The sequence below is a fragment of the Gobio gobio genome (genome assembly GCF_949357685.1).
Source record: "Gobio gobio genome assembly, chromosome: 13".
Lineage (NCBI taxonomy): Eukaryota > Metazoa > Chordata > Actinopteri > Cypriniformes > Gobionidae > Gobio > Gobio gobio.
Window position 1 is genome coordinate 24,348,977 of NC_137106.1, and position 19,822 is coordinate 24,368,798.

Here is a 19,822-nt window from a genome sequence, read left to right on the forward strand (position 1 = left end):
CATCCCCAAACTGTTCCCACAAAGTTGGGAGCATGAAATTGTCCACAATGCCCATTCTCCTGACAACCTTCAAACCCAGACTCATCCATCGGATTGCCAGACAGAGAAGCGTGATTCGTCACTCCAGAGAACACGTCTTCACTGCTATAGAGTCCAGTGACGGCGTGCTTTACACCACTGCATCCGATGCTTTGCATTGCACTTGGTGATGTAAGGCTTGGGTGCAGCTGCTCGGCCATGGAAACCCATTCCATGAAGCTCTCTACGCATTGTTCTTGAGCTAATCTGAAGGCCACACAAAGTTTGTAGCTATTGACTCTGCAGAAAGTTGGCTACTTCTGCGCACTATGTGCCTCAGCATGCACTGACCCCGCTCTGTGATTTTACTAACAGTTGACCATGGAATATTTAGTAGTGCGAAATTTCACCAATGGACTTATTGCACAGATGGCAACCTATCACATTCACCGAGCTCCTGACAGCAACCCATTCTTTTCATGCTTGATTTTATACACCTTTGGCCATGGACGTGATTGAAATTCAAGGATTTGGAGGGGTGTCCCAATACTTTTGGCAATATAGTGTATTTTTAAAATGAAAGAATGCGGTTTTACAGATGCTAGAAACTTGGCTTTCAAATGAAAGAGTGGTATCAAAGAGCACCAGGTTCCTAACTGATGATGAAGACTTGACAGAACATCCATCAAGTGTTAGACATTATTCTAGGTTATTACGTGTGAAGGTTTTTGGCCCAATAATTATAATCTCTGTTTTTTTTTCAGTAAGAAGTAGAAAATTACTAGCCATCCAATGTTTATATCAGCTATGCATTTCATTAATTTTGTGAACTGGTAAGTTTGGCCGGGGCGTGAAGAAATATAGAGCTGAGTATCATCAGCGTAACAGTGAAAGCTAATGCCATGAATTAATAAATATGAAACTAAATTATGTAATACCGTATACTGTGAGTGAAGTGAACCAATCATCTCTTCCACTTTACTTCCAGTGAAAGCACAAAATAATCATGAATGAATGCAAGGAAGGTATGTCAAAAGATGAAAGACGAATTACTGAAATGTATCAACTCTCAAAGTAATCGCCTAATCAGTGTTTTATCCATGGAAAGAAGCCAATAAAAAGCTTGAAAATGTAACATTCATCTCAGGAAAGCCATTCAATGTCCACTATAGCTCCTTAGTCAGCTGGAAAAAAAGAACTACAGAGATGAGCATATTTACTTAATTTGTTAATTTATGTTTTTGAATAAATCTGTCATTTTTTAATGAAAACTACCTTATGTGCAAAGTAAATGTGTGCAAGTCAGATATTAAAAATCTCACTTTTTTTTCCCCCGTTCATTGAGTCCACACAACCTTTCCGGATCAAAAAGACACCACGATTTAAACAGTTAAATCCAAGGCAGAGATGTGATCGCTTTTTTCCTGTATAAACATTGATCGACACACATGACTTACTCATCCAATACGGTGGACACTGACGCTCAACCGTGCTTGCTTTAGGATTCACATTAAAAGACATTCTCTTTCCTGTATGTACGCTTTATTGGCTTAGCAATAAAACTCACGTCATAAAGCATTTACAGGTAAGCCGAGAAACTAAAATTGACAAACTCTTCTCACGGAGCCTCATTTATAAAAATTAGCAGAATGAATGTGTAAAATTTTGTAAAACCATTCTTTGGTAATCTGCAACATTTAATCAATGTCACAATTAAAGAATGGTTTCACAAATGACTTCTGCTTTGGTTTCATGAATGAGTCTGCATGCATGTCAAGTACAAGTACACGTTAGTGCAAAATGTCCCAATAAAATATACCCCTTCATGACCTCAATATACGGAAAATAAAGTTAGACGTGCTAAACCAAACCTTCCACCCACCGCACACAAGCACAATTAGACATATACATACCAAATGCTCTTTTCAGTGTACTGACAATAAGTTGTCTTAAACCTATAGCAGAGAACTGCGACAACATTTGTCAACTTAACACAGATCCCAGGTCAGTGCTCATATTGTAAGGATGTTCTGAAACGGGTTTTTGTGTATGTTTTCTCAGTTGAGAATCTCCTGTTTGGTTTTTCCTTCCAAATTCTTGCTTTATTCATTTTATAACAGTTCGTCTCCTGCCCGACCTCTGAGTAATATGCTCCCACTCTCCCACAGCTTCAGACAACTTTCTGTATGTTACAATAGCAGCTTCATACTGGTCCATGGTAGCCCTTGCAGCCTCTTTCACCAAAGGTGGTAGAGGAGGAGGGCCAGTGGGTGGGCAGTAGTCATGGCAACAGTCAGGGTGATTACTTTGTATTTTCTAGCATGGTTTGGCATCGTGGGCAGAGGCAGTCTGGCTCATCTGCTGTGTATCGCCGACATCTCGGACAGCGTGAGAGAGAGGTGGGCATTGCGGCTACACTGTATGAACTCTCCTCACGGATCACTCCCCCTACAGAACACAAAGATGAGCAGATCAATACCTGATTACTTTAGAGTTGGAATTTCCTTAATTGGGTTTATCTGTTTCTGAAGGGAAGGCAAGTTTATTTTAACTGCTTCTAAATTAAAACCACATTTTACCAATTCTGTCTAAACTGGTGGTTCTCAACTTTCTTGGCTTAAATGCCCATCATAGTCCAACACAATATTCAAAGCTCAACCCAATATAAGGCAAGATATAAATATGATTCAAATGAAAGAATAAATTATTTTAAGTCATTTCAAGTCTATAGTGGAAATATTTTGGAAAAGTGGCAAAGAAGGTGTATTAAGAAAATGGAAACTTTTGTTAATTCTTTAATCAGTTTAACTTAGTTCCTGCCTTTGCTTTGGAAGAATGTGCTGATGTTGCAATAGATAATTGATGTTATGACCTGCATCAAGAAAGGGTAAAAAGAGTATTTTAAAATAAAAAATGTTTACCAGAATTAACAGTCATATGATTAGCTTAGATCAGATCACCAGATTAGTATAACCACTAACAGTGGAGAAAACTTATGTAACAAATTATGTAATAAATATGTGTGTATTTTCCTGTTCGGAGAGTCTGTTGGTGGTTGTGACTGAGTGCTCCCAGCCGGCTGTCAATAAAAATTTGTTCCTGCAAAAGGGCAACTTGGAAGTGGTGTCATATACTGTATAATGCTACAGCTTGTAAATAGAAGTACTAAAGATTCTATGCTCAAATTAGGTACTGAAAGTGATGGACGACTAAGACCTGAATTCAGGGTAGACAGTAACACTCAGACAGTTAGTGTTGGACTAACAGGTCCGGCGATAGTATATAGATGCTTAATACCTGGTGCTCATATTTGGTTTGAGGCAGTGATACTAGCTTCTTGATGGGATGCCACCACCATACTTCGGGAGGGGAATTACCTTGGTTTGTATTGTATGTATTCGAGAAGGTACTGTAATACTGTATTGGTACTGTATTGTATTGTATTGACAACTGGAGGTTGTCTAAATTGTCAGAAGTGGAAAGTCAGATTAGTTTTCGTAAAGTTTTATTTATAATCTCCACGACAAAACACTGGTCTAAACTAACTGCTACACAAAGGGGGAGTAATGTGTATGTGATGTTTTGTGATAGAACCACTGAGAAATTTATATCAGAAGAAAAGCATCTCACCTTCCAGGTTAATGAGGAAGTTTCCTGTGCTTGTGACAGCATCCGATGGCAAATCCCGTGGGAGAGAGTTTGTCAGAGTCGTGCGTGAGGCCATCATGAGCTCTGTCAGCTGAGAGGTGGTGGAAGTGGGCTCCTCTTGAAGCGACTGGCAGAAATTGGTGGGGGAAAAAAACAACTTACAGAACGTAGTCACAAGCAAATGGGGCAAAATGTTTTATCTATTTAAAGGCCTATTCATAGCAATACAAATATTCATTATTAAGTGCAATAAATATTTTAATGTGTTAAGACCGAGACAAACATTCGCACGTGGTCAATGCGACAGAATTTCTTTATGCAGAGGTGTTCTAATCTCTTTTCCATTGCACTGTGAAGAAAACTCCCCATCCAATAAGATTTTATGCTTTTGGTCACATACCCAGAGCCACTGCTGTTACATGAAACTATCACATGATGATGAATACAAAAATCTGAACGGCTGATTGAAAACATGTAAATGCTGTTTAAAGGAATAGTTCACCCAAAAACTAAAAATACCCCATGATGATTTACTCAGCCTCAAGCCATCCTAGGTGTATATGACATTCTTCTTTCAGATGAATATAATTAGAGTTATATTAAATTTTGAAGACCAAAAAAGTGCATCCATACATTATAAAAGAAATCCACACGCCTCCGGGGGGTTAATAAAGGCCTTCTGAAGCGAACCGATGGGTTTTTGTTAGAAAAATCGGAATATTTAACATGTTATAAAGTAAAATATCTAGCTTCCGCGGACCACTGTCCCAATTCAACTTACAAATAAAGGCTTCAGAAGGCCTTTTTTAACCCCCCGGAGCCGTGTGGATTACTTTTATAATGGATGGATACACTGGTCTTAAAATTTTGGGCTGCCATTCACTTTCACATAAAGCTTGGAAGAGCCAGGACATTTTTTTAAATAACTCCGATTGTATTTGTCTGAAAGAAGAATGTCATATATACCTAGGATGGCTTGAGAGTGAGTAAATTATGGGATCGTTTGAATTTTTTAGTGAACTATACCTTTAACTTCCTTTCTTCTTTGTGGGTGTCAGAAACGGAAAGTTGTGTACGAGGTTATTTCTCCATCTCTATAAGTGTCACATACTGTCAGAAAATGAATTTGCATGTTCATTCAATCTGCCATTTATTACGCATTGGTCTAGATCAAGGATGTCAAACTCAGTTCCTGGAGAGCCACTGTCCTGCAGAATTTAGCTCCAACCAGCTCTAAAACAGCCGCCAAGAAGTTTCTAGTAATCCTGAAGACATTGATCAGCTCGTTCAGGTGGGAACAGAGTTTGACACCCCTGGTCTAAACAGACAAAAATCGCAAGCAAAAATCAGAATGAAATTCTGTGCCGATCATTTGAGTTGTGGTGAACAGGCTTTAAAATCCATGATGTACCTCCATGATTTCAAAGAACAGGCCGGGTTCAATGGCAATGATGAGGTCATACTCAGCAGCGTTACGTCCCGGAATAGATGACAGAAAGGAATCTCTGATAGCACATGCACCCTCTACTGCTTCCTCCAGTCCTGGCTTCCGCCACACTGAATCGGCCTTAATCCAACCGCTACGAAACAAAGTGTCCCCCTCTACAAAGAGAGAGGTGAGAAGCATTACAGTGAGGTAGCCAGTCTGTAGACATACAGCATGAGTTGCATGAAAATTGGGTGTGTACCATCATGTCCAGGAGCGTGCAGGTATACCTCCTCAGCGAGATGAGGGAGGACAGGAGCGATAGAGCGACTCACTCCATCCAGAATCTCTTCTAGAACCGTTTGACACGACCTCCGACCAAGGGAGTCCTCAGGGTCGCAATAAAGCCTGAGAAAGAGACAGTGAGTGAGTTTTTTCGCTAGAGAGCATAAAAATAGCTTAATTTTCAAACAGAAAGTTACATAATGCAGTGAGCAGTTACCGATCTTTAATGATGCTGAAATAGAAGTTGGATAATTCTGTAGTGATGAAGGATTGCAGCAGGCGGATGACGCGGCCACTGTCAAACTCATTGTAGGCATCAGTGACCTACAGTACACACAAACACGTGGCACGTCCATAAAAGTGCATCTATATCCATCATAACTGCTCCACACGGCTCCAGGGGGTTAATAAAGGCCTTCTGAAGCCAAGTGATGCGTTTGTGTAAGGAAAATATCCAGATTTAAAACTTTATAACTTTGAAGTAACCCTTTAAGCCCAGCCTGTACAAACATTGTAACCTGTTAGCATTCAGACTGACCTTCATGCTGAAATCTCTGAGCAGGTGTAGCATGTACTGATCTACGTAGTGCATTTGTTTGGAGTCCACAGCCTGGGAACGAGGATCAAAACCCTGAAGATTCCCCAAGAGAAACTTCAGTGTGTTCCTCAGCTGAGGGCAGAGAAGAGCAGGTGAATAAGAGGGTATTAGCTTTTGATCTATACTACTGTTCAAAAGTTTGTGGTCAGTAAGATTTTTTTAATGCTTTGCATTTATTTTAGATGAAAACAAATTGTGAAAAAAAATTGTAAAATGACTATTCTGAATATAGTTAAAGTTATAGTTGACATTTTAAAATGTACTTTATTCCTGTGATGGCAAAGCTTAATTTTTTTAGCATCATTACTCCCGTCTTCAGTGTCACATGATCCTTCAGAAATCATTCTAATATGCTGATATGGTGCTCAAGAAGTCAATTTAGCTTATTAGTATGGTTGAATTGGATCATCAAAAGTCAGCAGCAAAGACATTGGTTAATAAAATTTGATTAAATACATAATTGTATACAAATATATGTGTGTTTTTTACCATAATTAATTATTGCAGGTTTATGAATATTCTGAGTTTGCATTTCACTGTTTTAATTCATTTTGAAGAATACGGAATCTGTTTTTGTGCAAGCAAGATGAGTAAATGCATGCTCATATTTAGCCCATCATGTTTACACAACGCCTCTGCATTACTCCTGATTTCTCTCAACATGGGGACAGGAGAGGTGTTAGTCAATGAATGGCAAAACTTGGCATTACTTATTTGAAAAGTAACTATTTTGTTATAAATTTGATTACATAACTGATTACGTAACTTGTAATGCATTACCTAGAGATGCTCCGATCAGCATTTTTGGGGCCGATCACCGATTACCGATCACCAAGTTCATGATCTGCCGATTGCCGATCACAGAATGGCAGGGGAATGGCAATCTTTTATCTATAATCTTGCAGAGTTTGCACCATTTGTAGAAATGAAACAAACTCTAAATTAACTGAGTCAAGATCTTGAAGAACCACCAAATGTTTATTTTAGAAAATGAGATAACTTAAGGCTACTGTAGGCCATCTTTCCCAAATAAATGTATATAATAAATGTATATAATTATCTCACCTAAATATTTGATCATGCAGTGCAGTTTTGTTTTTAAAAACAATTTTTCAAGTAGGTCTAACATTAGTATTGAGGTAAGAAATAAAGACATTTAATAAGAAATCAAATGTAAATTAATATTGGTCTTCCCTGAATAAATTAAATCATCCCAAAGCGATTATCGACCGATCGAGATCGGTTGCCGATCAATCGGAGCACCCCTAGCATTACCCCAATACTGCTTGTAACATTATAAAATGTCTTTAGAACTTTTGATCAATTGAATGGCTCTTTGTTGAATAAAAGATTCAATAAATCTTACGTGTATAAGTGTATATATGTAAGAATCTCAAAGTGACTTAAAAATTAGCTTTGCCTGGCATCACTTTATCTGCTTTGACATGTGCCAGACCTTGTTGATGCTGTCTTTAGCAGCGTTCAGTGTGTTCGGTCCGATCTGAACCTCAGAAAACACGTTCGACTCTGCAACCCACCATCTCAAAACATCAGCGCCATATGGAGGACAGACAGACAAGTCCTGAGAAAGAGAAATGGATGTTTGAAAACACTGACTGGGTGACAATTTGATTCTAGCATTGGTTGATCATATCTTACCTTCCCTCCATTAATAACAACATCAGGGTCGACTACGTTGCCAATAGACTTAGACATTTTTTCTCCTCTCTCACTCACAGCAAATCCATGGACCACTAGAGCTCTGAAACACACACAGAAAGTGATTGACATGTTTTAACAAAGTTCTGTCATGACACTCTAATCTAGGCAATCTGCCTGATCAATCTGCTAGCAATCACATCGTTCTCTAAATGGCGCAGCTGATTCTGTTGCATCAGCAGCCAATGAGCTTGCTTGCTTGCTGCTCAACATGCAAATTACTGGTCAGTGTTTGCTGTAGCAGCTTTCAGAAATCCTCCACCTTCTCCGGCTCCACCTGTATAGAGCTGCAACTGCTAATATAATGCCTGCTATTTATGTTGAAGCAGTAAATTATCACAGCAGTGTGTATGTATTGGCAGTATCAAGTCTCTATACTTGCTCTGTAGTAGCAGCAATAACAGCAGCGTAGCGGATCTATTCCACCAAACCAAATACATTAACATCATTGTCATATCCATTATGATGCTAAACTCTCTGAGAGTTGTCATGATAGAAATGCATTTTTATCACTCACTTGTAAGGGGCTTTATTTCGTACAGCTACACTGGTGAGGAGAGACGACTGAAACCAACCACCGATTTGATCTTTCCCCTCCACATATGAGTCTGCACGCGGGTCTGATTCTGAAAGAGAGCAAGAGAGAGAGAAGTGACATTACACTACAACATAACAAAGCATACCAAAAGACCCCAGACAGGCAATCAACAATATACTTTCTTTATGATTACTTGAATAACAAGAAATACATGTATAGATAAGGACCACTTTGATGACTTACCCTTTAGTACAGCAGCCCATGAGACACCGCTGTCAAACCAGATATCCAGGACATCTTCACCCCGCACATAATCAGATACTGCACCTGCTTTACTCTGACAAACACAGAAACTATTTATAGCATATACTGAATTTAACTACTTTCCATTTCATTTTGCACTAAAGAGTCTTATATGTGTGGTATAAATATGCACGACAATTCAAAAGTTTGGGACAGTACAATGTTTTTGTTTTTTTTAATCAAATAAGAGCATAAGAGAAAAAAAAATTCAACCAACCCCAAACTTTTAAACGGTTGTTTATGAAAATGTACCTTCTGAAGAACCTCTGGAGTCAGAAATGTCTCCACTGGCTCCGCCCACCAGCTGTCACTTCCCTTCTCAGAGAAAACTTTAGCGATGTGTGTCACTGAATGTCTGAGAAAGAAAGGGAACTCTTAAACTTGTAGTTTATATGTGTTTCTTGAGTGTGTCTATGATAGTGTAATTACATACTTGTTTAAGAGTGGCTCTCCGGTCTCTTTATGGTAGAACACTGGGATGGGGACGCCCCAGCTCCTCTGCCGAGATATACACCAGTATGTTCGTCTGTCCAACATCGCCAACAAACTGGACCTAGCCGATTCGGGTATCACACGCACCTTCTGCAGGGCGTCCTATGCAAACACACTCATGGTTTATTTTCTGCAGAAAATATTACGAAGCCTGTTTAATTTCTAATACTTCTAACTAAAGTAACTAATAAAAAAAAGTTCAAAAAAGAGTGTGCGTGTGTGTGTGTTAAGTGACCTGACCATCTTTTGTGAATGCGAGCTGTGTAAGCATATTTTACACACACATTCCTATATACATACATACATACATACATATACCTACCAAATTTGTACCCAGAAGTGAGCAAAAACAGACAAAATCTCCAAAAACCTCCTTTCAGGGATTTGTAAAACTGTTATAAAAATAAAGTAAATTAAGTTTTTTTTAATGTAAAAATAAAGAAAGTTTTCTATGATGGGGTAATTTTAGGGTTAAGTTATAAAATCTACAATTATCTGTATATAAAAACAATACATGTCTATTCAATGTCCCCATTTAGATAGCCAAGTAAATGGGTGCTCGTGTGTAAAATATACGCTCACACTCACAAAAATATGATCAAGTCACTTGACGCACTTAACAATTAATCCTATTTTAGGATCATGAAAATTGTTTGCATTGTCACATTATTTACATGACAATTCTATACATTTTCCAAGAGCTTCACTTGCATGCAAAAGATGCCAGTTCTCCAATTTTTCCCCACATTACAGTAATGGGAATTAAATGGGGTTTTTTTCTGCATTTTGGCAATCAGAATTTACTTCCCATGCAAAAAACATGCCTCATTTATTTGAGAAAAAAATATAAAAATAAATATTTGGGGTGAAATATGACCAATAGTAGCCTGGCTCCGCCCTCCTACGTACTTCGGCTCAATTTTTATTTTCCTTCAGTTCTAATGAAAAGTACAAATGAAATGCACAAGAGTCTGGTAGGACCAGTCTAGACCACTAGAGGCATTAAAAAAAAACACCATTATGAATACATTCTAGGGGTTTTTTCACATTACAGTAATGAGAATTAGATTTTCTTTCTGCATTATTCCGCAAAATTTGGGTGTTCAAAATATGACCCAGGCATGCTTTTGATGGGTTACATCAAGCTGATGCAGCTGAGTCTATTGGCTCACCTTAGCTTTGTCTTTGAGGCTGGCTGTGTTAATAAACCACTGTTTACTGGCTCTGATAACGACTGGCTGTTTGGTCCTCCAGTCATACGGGTAACTATGGACACAGTCCTCCTCCTTTACAACTGCACCCGCTGCCTGCAACATTGAGATTACTGCCCACACAGACACACAACATTAGTTATTATCATTCATATTCTTTAATCATATATTCTCTCTTTCATACATCTGTCCGTCTCTTTCTCTCTATCACCTGCAGCATTGCCTTCAGTCATTACAGATTTATTCTGCAGTTCAGCCCCAGCAAGTTCTGTAAACCTGCCCTCCTCATCCACCATGCACTCCTAGAGAGAGAGAGAGAGAGAGAGAGAGAGAGAGAGAGAGAGTTTAAAGTCAACAACAACCCAAAAATCTTACTATTCCAACATATACTGTACAGTTGTGAGTGACATACTACTGGCAGATTAAAGTGTGTTGCAACACTGTAGTCTTCCATGCCATGGGCAGGAGCTGTGTGGACCAATCCCGTTCCCTTAGTTATGGTCACATGATTAGCCGGCAACAAAGGCACTTCTTTTGAAGGAATTGTGGGATGCTGACAAACTCCACCTTCAAGATCTGACCCTGGAGATGAGTGAAAGAGAGGCAGATAAATGCTTAGGCCACTCCAGAAGGCATCATTTTAACCTGTTCTGGCCAATAACAGTGGATCTACCTGCGAATGTACCCAGACTCTCCAGATTTGTCCCCAGTATAGAGGCGAGGCTGTTCATGCGCTCTGTGGCCACTAGGAGTAGCTGCTCATTATCAGCTCGCTTCACTACAGAGTACCTGAGAAGAGGAAAAGCAGGTGATCATGACGTGAAATCATATCATGTTCATCCCACAGATTCATAAGTGTGTGACTTACTGTACTTTGGGCATGTAACACACCGCCTGGTTGGCTGGAATAGTCCATGGCTGAGTTGTCCATATTAGAACAGACACACCGCCCCAACTTTCTAAATCACAGATGAAGATACTGACATCAGAAACAGCAAAGTAACTTTAATTCTGCGTATGTGACCTGTATAAAGCATGTGGCACAGGTTCATACAGCATATACACACCTGCTTTCACAGCAAGCTTGGCTGGCAAGGTGAGCAGGGGGAAAGTGATGTACAGAGCACGGCTCACATGTTCTGGATTATACTCCAGCTCAGCTTCAGCAAGTGCCGTCCTTCACAGAGGCAAGAGACAGCAGAAATATATACCATATATCAACATTAACATATACAACCTAAAATTCAAAGCTTTTTAGCTTTATTAATGGGCTTTTTGTGAGGCTGAAAACACTGAGCTTCTCCTACCTGGATGATGGTGACCAGAAAACGGGCTTATAGTCCTGATAAATTAAACCCTGTACAAAAAGATGGGGGAAAGTGAGAATATTTTAATTACATGAGGGTGAGTACACTACCAAGTTTGGGGGCAGTTAAAAAATATATATATTTTTAAAAGAAATTAATACTTTCCGCCAGCAAGGATGAACTTTTTATCATTTGACTTTTGATCATTAAAGCCACAATATGTCATTTTTCATCGCTTATTCAAAACAAAGGTGGAGCTTTTTTATTCAAAAAACAAAGGTACTCAGTGTTGTATTATCATATTAGATACATTTGAGCGTGTTGAAAGTGATGTTATAATGCTCTGTGCGTTCGCTCGGCGGCTACTATGAGACACTTGTTGCACACTGCAGTAAGATAGATCAATATTAGGGATGGTAAAACATGGTACTCGCAGTAAATCAAGAAAACGAGATTTAAACAATAAGACTAACTCGTTTTCTGTTGATGAATGTATCCAAACAGTTGCTCACCTGTCTAATAAAACATAACTTCCTTGGTGGAAAAATCAAGGGTAACGCGGGTATGATGTCATTGATAAGCGACACATGGACACGATCCGTGTCCTGGTTAAAATTGCTTATTTATCTGGATTTAAACATTCTTGGAAACGTTTGGGATAGTGCGATTACACAAGTCAACAAAATATATAACATTGTTCTAGTGGTTTTTGGATATTTTAATAAAAAAAAATCTTGCATATTACATAGAATGTGTTACATATTCATAATCTTACATAGATTTTTATTTATTTATTTATGAAATATTGCTGTATTTATTATGACTTATCTCGGCCTCGTAATCCTTAATCAAAATAACTTCCCCTCCCTCTTGCAGCGACATCTTTTCTCTTCTCTGTCTACTGGCGTGAGAGCGGGACAACCTGTCCCTCACATGAGATCCCAGCAAAAGCAAACCACAATCATCCAATGATCCAATCAATTCCCAATGGACAACATCAAGTCCCACACGTTTCACTTAGCTACATTTCACTAGGATGTATGTTACAATAAGGAAAGAAAAGACTACCAACCTCTGTTTCATGCAAACTTTAAAATAGAAAACTTTATACATTTAGTTTTTAAATGGTATAAGTATTTCACAATATTGTTTTATTTTTGATCAAATAAATAACTCTAAACTTCTGAACAGTAGTGTGAATAATTGCAGAATATTATTTTTGGTCAAATCTGCACATATGGAATTAAAAAAAATGTGTCAAGCTGTGTTGTACAGAAAGAGCTTCTCTCACCTTGGTGTGCATCTCCAGAAAGACTTGGAGCTGGGTCGCTTCATATTTCCCATCAAAAGTGTAATAACAGTTGTCCCAGTCAGCCATCACGCCCCAGCGCTGGAATGCAGAGCGCTGCCGAGATATGGCCCTCTCTGCAAACTCCCTCGCTGAACGAAGAGAGGCAGTTTTTGATTCAGCAGAAGCAGCATATTTTAACAACACTACTTAGATGCCAGTTTTTCAAATAAGCACACAAGCTTTCAATATTAAAACTATTTATTTTTTCGACAAAATACTTATTATATGTGACCTTTCTGTCTGATCTGTAGAGGAGTCAGCTCACTGGTTCCCAGGTCTCCCAGTGCTTTGAGCTCAATGGGCAGCCCATGGCAGTCCCAGCCGGGCACATAGTGCACCAGCCTGCCTCTCAGCACCTCGAAACGGTTCCGGATGTCTTTGAGGATCTGCAGGAGAGATCAAATGAAGATGCTGATGGCATATCATGAAGCTCTTGTGAGAGTATCTCCATTCCTATCGGTTTAGGGGTGTTGTTTTATGGTGTCTCTGAAGGAACAGTGAAGGACGTGGTTCCAGGAACATCTACTGATTCTGAACTGACAGGAGGTAACTTACCTTATTGAGAGCGTGCCCAACATGCGGGTCCCCGTTGGCATACGGTGGTCCATCATGAAGGCAGTACTCCCTCTTAGCTTTTTTCTCTCTCTGCCATGAGTACAGCTGGTCAAAACCACATTTCTGCAAAACAACACAACAAAGTTCAACAGCATTAACGTATTTAACAGCATCATGGCAGGTTCTGGATCTGACACAATTACCTGCTGTATCTGGATCTCTCGTTCCAGGAGTTTTGGCCCGTTCACTTTCATGGGGAAGTCAGTACGGGGCAGAAGCACAGTGTCCCGGTACCGGCCCGCAGCGTCTCCGGAGCACAGGCAGCGGAGTCCCCATCGAGCCACACCGCCGAAACCTACTGCCGAACGCCGAACCAGCAGCATGAGGAACTCTGACAGGTGAGTTTCTGACCAGGGTTAGATTTTGTTGTGGGATGTGACCTCCTCCGCTGCAGGCGGCACTCGGTCTCTACCATAGACTGTAAAAAAATATGGACGACGCGACTCCATTGACTTCCGCTGACCAAAGTTGAAGCTTTCATAGGCCCGCTCACGGCGCTGACATCTTGGGACCGAGTCTGCGCAGTAGCGATCTCGGGACCGGAGTTGCGCAGTAGAGAACAGGAAGTAGAGGCGCGATTATCAAAAGCCCGCCCACACTCTCACAGATGCAGAATAATTAATTATGTTGGTGTGAAATAAACAGTTATGGAAGTGTAGAAATGAAAGCTAAAGCTCCAATCTCCTCACAAAAATCCAGAAAAAAGTCCGTTAGTGCCTCAGTGACAAGTTCATTCAGAGAAGCCGTCAATCTCAGCTGTCAATCATGACGTCACACCCCCGTTTTTATAGCATCAAATAACTCACTAAAACTAAACTTATTTAAAAAACGAACACTTGAAATGAAATTATTGTAATAAAAACTGCCTAAAATGACAGAAACCATCTTTAGGAAACAATTATTTGAAGTGTAATTAAATAGTTTAGTGTGTCTCGCGCCCATTGAAATACATGGAGAGGCGGGGTTTAGGAGCTATACTGGGACCGGCCACCGGGGGGCGATCGAGGCGCGAAAGCTTCAATTTCTGACTGGAGCACTACAGGCTTGGTCTCTACCGGAATGATAGAAACGACGGACAAGTACGGGAGCTGCGAAGAGACATAACCTTCACATAAACGAAAACGCCTTTTTCATCTTGTGACTGCGGATTTGAAAAGCAAGATGGCGCTGTACGGTCACTAAATGAGAATGGGTAGTTTGAGCTCGAAGGCAGCGTTAGGTTTTGTGGCGTATATAGTTTGATGAACGTTATGAGAATTTGGAGCCCACACTCGAGAGGAAAAAACGCCTCAGTTTTATTCAGAGGCATGTTTGATATATACATTTTAAATTTTATATACAGTACCGGTCAATTAAGCCTGTATTTATTTGACATTTGACAAAATATTGTGAAACATTTTTTACAATTTAAACGAATTGTTTTCTATTTTAATATAGCCTACTTTAAAATGTCATTTCTTTTTGTGATGTAAAGCTGCGGATTCATCCATATAGAAATTATGTCAAAAACAAAACAACAACTATTTACTCTTTACAAATATTATCGTATTATTTGACATGAAACGGAATATTATAAATTCAGTCCGTAGCTAAACATCAGCTTTTGTGATAGATGTAGGCTACTAGTTTTTGTTATTCACTTGTGCTGAGTAGCCGTTTTGTCAATGTACTTTTGCGATATCTTTAGCGGAAAGCGCTCGAGAGGTACCGCGTGGCACTCTGACTTGAAAACAAGTTGAAATATATATTTTAATATAGGCTATTATGTAGTATTATTAATTATTAAAATATTATTGATAATGTTATTTAGTTATACAAAGACATTAATAGTAGCTCATTTAAAAGGGTGCTTTGTAACAGTTAATTATATCGTATTTGGAGATCTTCAAGAGACGGGAGGATGGGTGGAGTATTTTACACACTAATTTTCTCCTCCCCCTTTTAGAGATCTCACCTGTGGCTAAACCTGCAGGCATCTCCTGCCTCATGGGCGGGTGTTTTGACGTCACTTTGGGAATAAAGGTGTCCGGCCTGCCTTTTTACTGAGCACAGACCCTTGGTCCAGCAGTAGACTTCTCTGGAGGAAGACAACACAGGCATAAAAATGAATACAATTTGGATATTGTGCTTTGCGGTGCTGATCATAACCATACCATTTTCAACTCAGGTAGGCACTATGATTTTTTTTCCCCATTCTTCGTCTTAGGTTTTTAGAGGAGGATGAAAGGATTGGTTCACTAATTGTTTACTGTGTTCATGTTTTTCATAGTAAGCATCTATATAATTAATTAGCTACAATGATGATAGCAAAGTGCAGCTCCAAAAACTGGTCATCACAGCACTTATAAAATCACACTGTAACATTTGAGCACTTTTTTCTGACTTTCTTTTGCCTTCGTGTTTGGTGTAGGTGAGCCCTGATCAGAAATCCACAGACAAAAGCTCATCCAGCGTGCCTTCTAATCCTTCCACAAATTCCAGCGCTGTAGGATTGGGTCCTTTGCCCGCCACACTGTACCTGTTGATCCCGGCAGCCACCCTGGGCTTCATCCACAGTCGATCCTAATGGATGGAGAGACTATAGATGACCAGTGGCGAAATGGCCAGCGTTCACCCAAAGAGCAAACCTTTCCATAATTCATAAAGATATAAAAGTTTTAAATGGATTCTTAACTAATGAAAAAGAAGACAGACACCTGCTGCAACCCCATACAGAGGGTCCTCAAACTGAACCATACCCTTGGGCTCTTTATCATGGTCTCAAAGTCACTGTTTTAGGTAGAGCTCACAAGCTCATGAGTTTCTCCCATGCTCAGTTTATGTGATTGAGATCAAGCAGGTTAAAAAAAACCATTACTTAAATCAGTAATCACTGTGCATTTAAAATAACAGCCCTATTTCCATTTCTATAATTATATGTGTACTACAAATTTTACTATATGAATGTGATCAATGTAATCCATCTCAGAATGTGTCAGTACTGTATGCACAATTAAAGTGGTTGATTGTATATGTCTTGTATGTCATCTTTTATTCAACTTGGTATTAATGTGTTCTCTTAACACAGAGTTTAAGTAATGCTTTAGATTCTAGTGTGTAGAGTTGAAAGAGGAGATCAGAATTTAGTGTATATGAAATTTTGAAAACGCAACTTTCATTTTGAGATGAAGGCACTGTACAGAGGATGTGATCCTCCTCCTAAACTGGTGGGCGGGCGTTTAATCACGTCTCATGTTGATCACTTTGAGAACAAAACTCCCCTCCTGTCCCACATCACTGAGCACAGACACTCTGCCCCACAGAAAAAGCTCTCTGGAAGAAGAAGACATAAAAATGGATAAAATATTTGCATTGTGCTTTGGGATACTGGTTATAACCTTACTGTTTTCAACTTCAAATGGTCAGGTAGGCAATATGATTTTTTTCATCTCGCGCCTTGAAGGTTTTTTTTTTTTTATAATTTTTTTAAAAATAGCAAGAGCTCGATGACATTCTTCCCCCCACCCCTCCTCCGGTTAAAATAAAATAGATTATATATAGATTAATATATTTAATAAAGCAGATTGCACAAAATTATCAACATTTATTTACCAGTTTGTAAGAATTTCATGTGAATTATGAGAACTACCATAAATTTTAATATTCTAATATTTCACATTGTTTTTATTTTCATTTTATCAGTCTACTTTACACCATGTAAATACAGAAGCTTGGATCTTTTGTCGGAATGGATTTTTTTCCTCATCTAATACTTAACATAATAGTGGCTGTGTTAATTCAACAAGTGTCAATAATATTGGTTAGAAATATGCCAATAATAATAATAATCATACCAAAAAAAGTGCATTTTTAAGCAGCTACTCAAAATAAAATAAAAATAACATCCACCAAAAAAGGCGGGCAGCTTAACATGGGCGTTGTGGTAACATCAGAATTAACTAGCTTTTTTAAATAAAAAATATTGTTAAATATAGCTAAATCAACCTGACTGAACTTGGTTACAGCAACTAACATTATTTATAAGGGTCAGATCAGGCAGAAATTGTTCTTTAAGTTAACTGCACATTTTTACATTAAAGCAATGTACAATAATCTGTTTGTTTATTCTGACTTTTCTTTCATGTTGGTGTAGAAAGAGTCAAACACAACCATTACTGGTCAAAAAGGAGATGCTGGTCCTCAGGCCAGCACCGCAGGATTCAGTCTGTTGCCCTCTGTGCTGTGCCTGCTGATCCCAGCAGCCACCCTGGGCTTCATCCGCAGTCGATCCTAAACTGGCTGGAGAATGTTTAGATGACCAAGAAGAACAAAGATCACATGAAGAGCAAACCTTTCCACAATTATTGAATACAAAAGACACACAGAAGAGAGAAAGATGCGACAACAACTTGCCATTGCTTACTGTACCGAGGGTCCTCCAAACCCCCCCAAAAAACCACACAGTTGGGCTCTCAGTTGTGTTTATTCCCCATCATGTCATTGTTTAAGGCTCATCACAACTTCTCTTGACTATATGAATCTGACCACTGTAATCCATTTCCTCCACAATGTTTTTGTAATGATTGTGATGAGCTATTCATTGTAATAATTAAGAAAGTGTCTATATGCACAATTAAAGTGGATGATTGTATATGTTTGTGTCATCTTTTATCCAAATTCATATTAGTGCGTGCGTGTTTTAACGGCATTGATTAAGTTTTAACACTGAACAGGCAGGTTACAAAACTCCCTTCACTTCTTTCCATCCAGATTGAAGCACATTCATTTCATCCTATACTCTTCCAGCTTCTATCATGTTATTGTACACACTTAAGATCAGTTAAGCACTGGCCTGCAAATCCTATTTTAAACAAGAATTTCTAAAAGATGCGGATGTCTTTTTGCCAATGATGTAATGGTAGAAGTCTTATACCATTACATCATTGGCAAAAAGACATCCGCATCTTTTAAGTAAGTGGTCACCTCACCCGAAAATCAAACAGGGAACTTGGAAACTTTTTTTTTAGAAAAAATAGTATTTTTTAGTATTTTAGAAAGGTCTTAAAACAGCCTCTCAATGAACATTCCCAGAGTCTGGTCAATACAGTCTTTAATCCCTGAGGTTTCAATTATCTTGGCCCATATCTATTAAAGACTGTACTGTTCCTCATAACAATTCCATAGGGGCCAAAGTGATGAACAGAATGACTAAGCTGTGTTGAATATTTACAGTAAACATCATACCTGTGTGCTGCTCATAAACAGGTGAGAATGTGGGATGATTTGCAGTTTATTTGACCCCTGATTTGATCACAGTATTGAAACAAACAGCCTTTAATTACGTGACTAGATTCCCGTAATGTTATGGTTAACTTAAACTATTAAAAAGCTGAAATAAAATAAATATAAATATTAGATGAAAAACTTCAACTTCAACTTACTTCTACTAAAATTACTACAAGTCAAAATAAAAATAGATTACAGCTGTATAGAAATATTAAAATATAAAGACTAATTAAAATGACAAAATCACATAACTAAAAAAATACTTAAGCTTAAACTAAAATAAAAACTGAAAACCTAATACACTATGTTGACAGAAGTTCAGTGAATTCAAGTGAGGTACCGTGATAGGTTGCCACCTGTGCTATAAGTCCAGTTGCACAATGCGCAGAATTTGCCAACTTTCTGCAGGGTCAATAGCTACAGACCTCAAAACTTCATGTGGCTTTCAGATTAGCTCAAGAACAGTGCGTAGAGAGCTTCATGGAATGGGTTCCCATGGCTGAGCAGCTGCATGCAAGCCTTACATAACCAAGTGCAATGCAAAGCGTCGGATGCAGTGGTGTAAAGCCTGCTGCCACTGGACTTTAGGGTTCTCTGGAGTGACAAATTCTCTGTCTGGCAATACGATGGACAAGTCTGGGTTTGGTGGTTGCCAGGAGAATGGTACTTGCCTGACTGCATTGTGCCAAAGTTTGGTGGAGGGGGGATTATGGTGTGGAGTTGTTTTTAAGGGGTTTGTCTTGGCCCCTTAGTTCCAGTGAAAGGAACTCTTACTGCTTCAAAAAAATATATAAATTGGACAATTTCATACTCCAGGCCTTCTTGTCCAACATCAGTGCCTGACCTCACAAATGCGCTTCTAGATTGGTAAAAGAATTCCCCTAAACACACTCCTAAACCTTGTGGAAAGCCTTCCCAGAAGAGTTGAAGCTGTTATAGCAGCAAAAATGGGCCAACTCCAAATTAAAACCTTACGGATTAAGAATGGGATGTCATTAAAGTGCATGTGCATGTAAAGGCAGGCGTCCCAAAACTTATGACAATAT

At 39.0% G+C, this 19,822-nt stretch overlaps 1 protein-coding gene and 1 long non-coding RNA gene across 2 annotated transcripts; one reads left to right on the forward strand and one right to left on the reverse strand.

The window, feature by feature from the left end:
* Positions 1-1,236: 1,236 nt before the first annotated feature.
* iars2 (isoleucyl-tRNA synthetase 2, mitochondrial) lies at positions 1,237-14,052 on the reverse strand. Its single transcript, XM_079833005.1, has 23 exons — positions 13,655-14,052; positions 13,452-13,574; positions 13,129-13,282; positions 12,837-12,985; positions 11,546-11,595; positions 11,306-11,415; positions 11,107-11,197; positions 10,912-11,027; positions 10,651-10,820; positions 10,450-10,540; positions 10,200-10,351; positions 8,969-9,129; positions 8,788-8,890; positions 8,476-8,569; positions 8,212-8,320; positions 7,635-7,737; positions 7,432-7,557; positions 5,916-6,047; positions 5,595-5,701; positions 5,355-5,500; positions 5,078-5,268; positions 3,649-3,793; positions 1,237-2,466 (listed from the first exon to the last, which is right to left on the reverse strand). The coding sequence occupies exons 1-23, from the start codon at positions 13,832-13,834 to the stop codon at positions 2,321-2,323; spliced, it is 2,949 nt and encodes a 982-aa protein (XP_079689131.1). The 5' UTR covers positions 13,835-14,052; the 3' UTR covers positions 1,237-2,320.
* A 2,724-nt stretch (positions 14,053-16,776) lies between these two features.
* LOC307136151 lies at positions 16,777-18,141 on the forward strand. The gene is made up of 2 exons (XR_013817746.1): positions 16,777-16,916; positions 17,644-18,141. It is a non-coding gene; the product is annotated as an uncharacterized lncRNA (long non-coding RNA).
* The last annotated feature ends 1,681 nt before the right edge of the window (positions 18,142-19,822 follow it).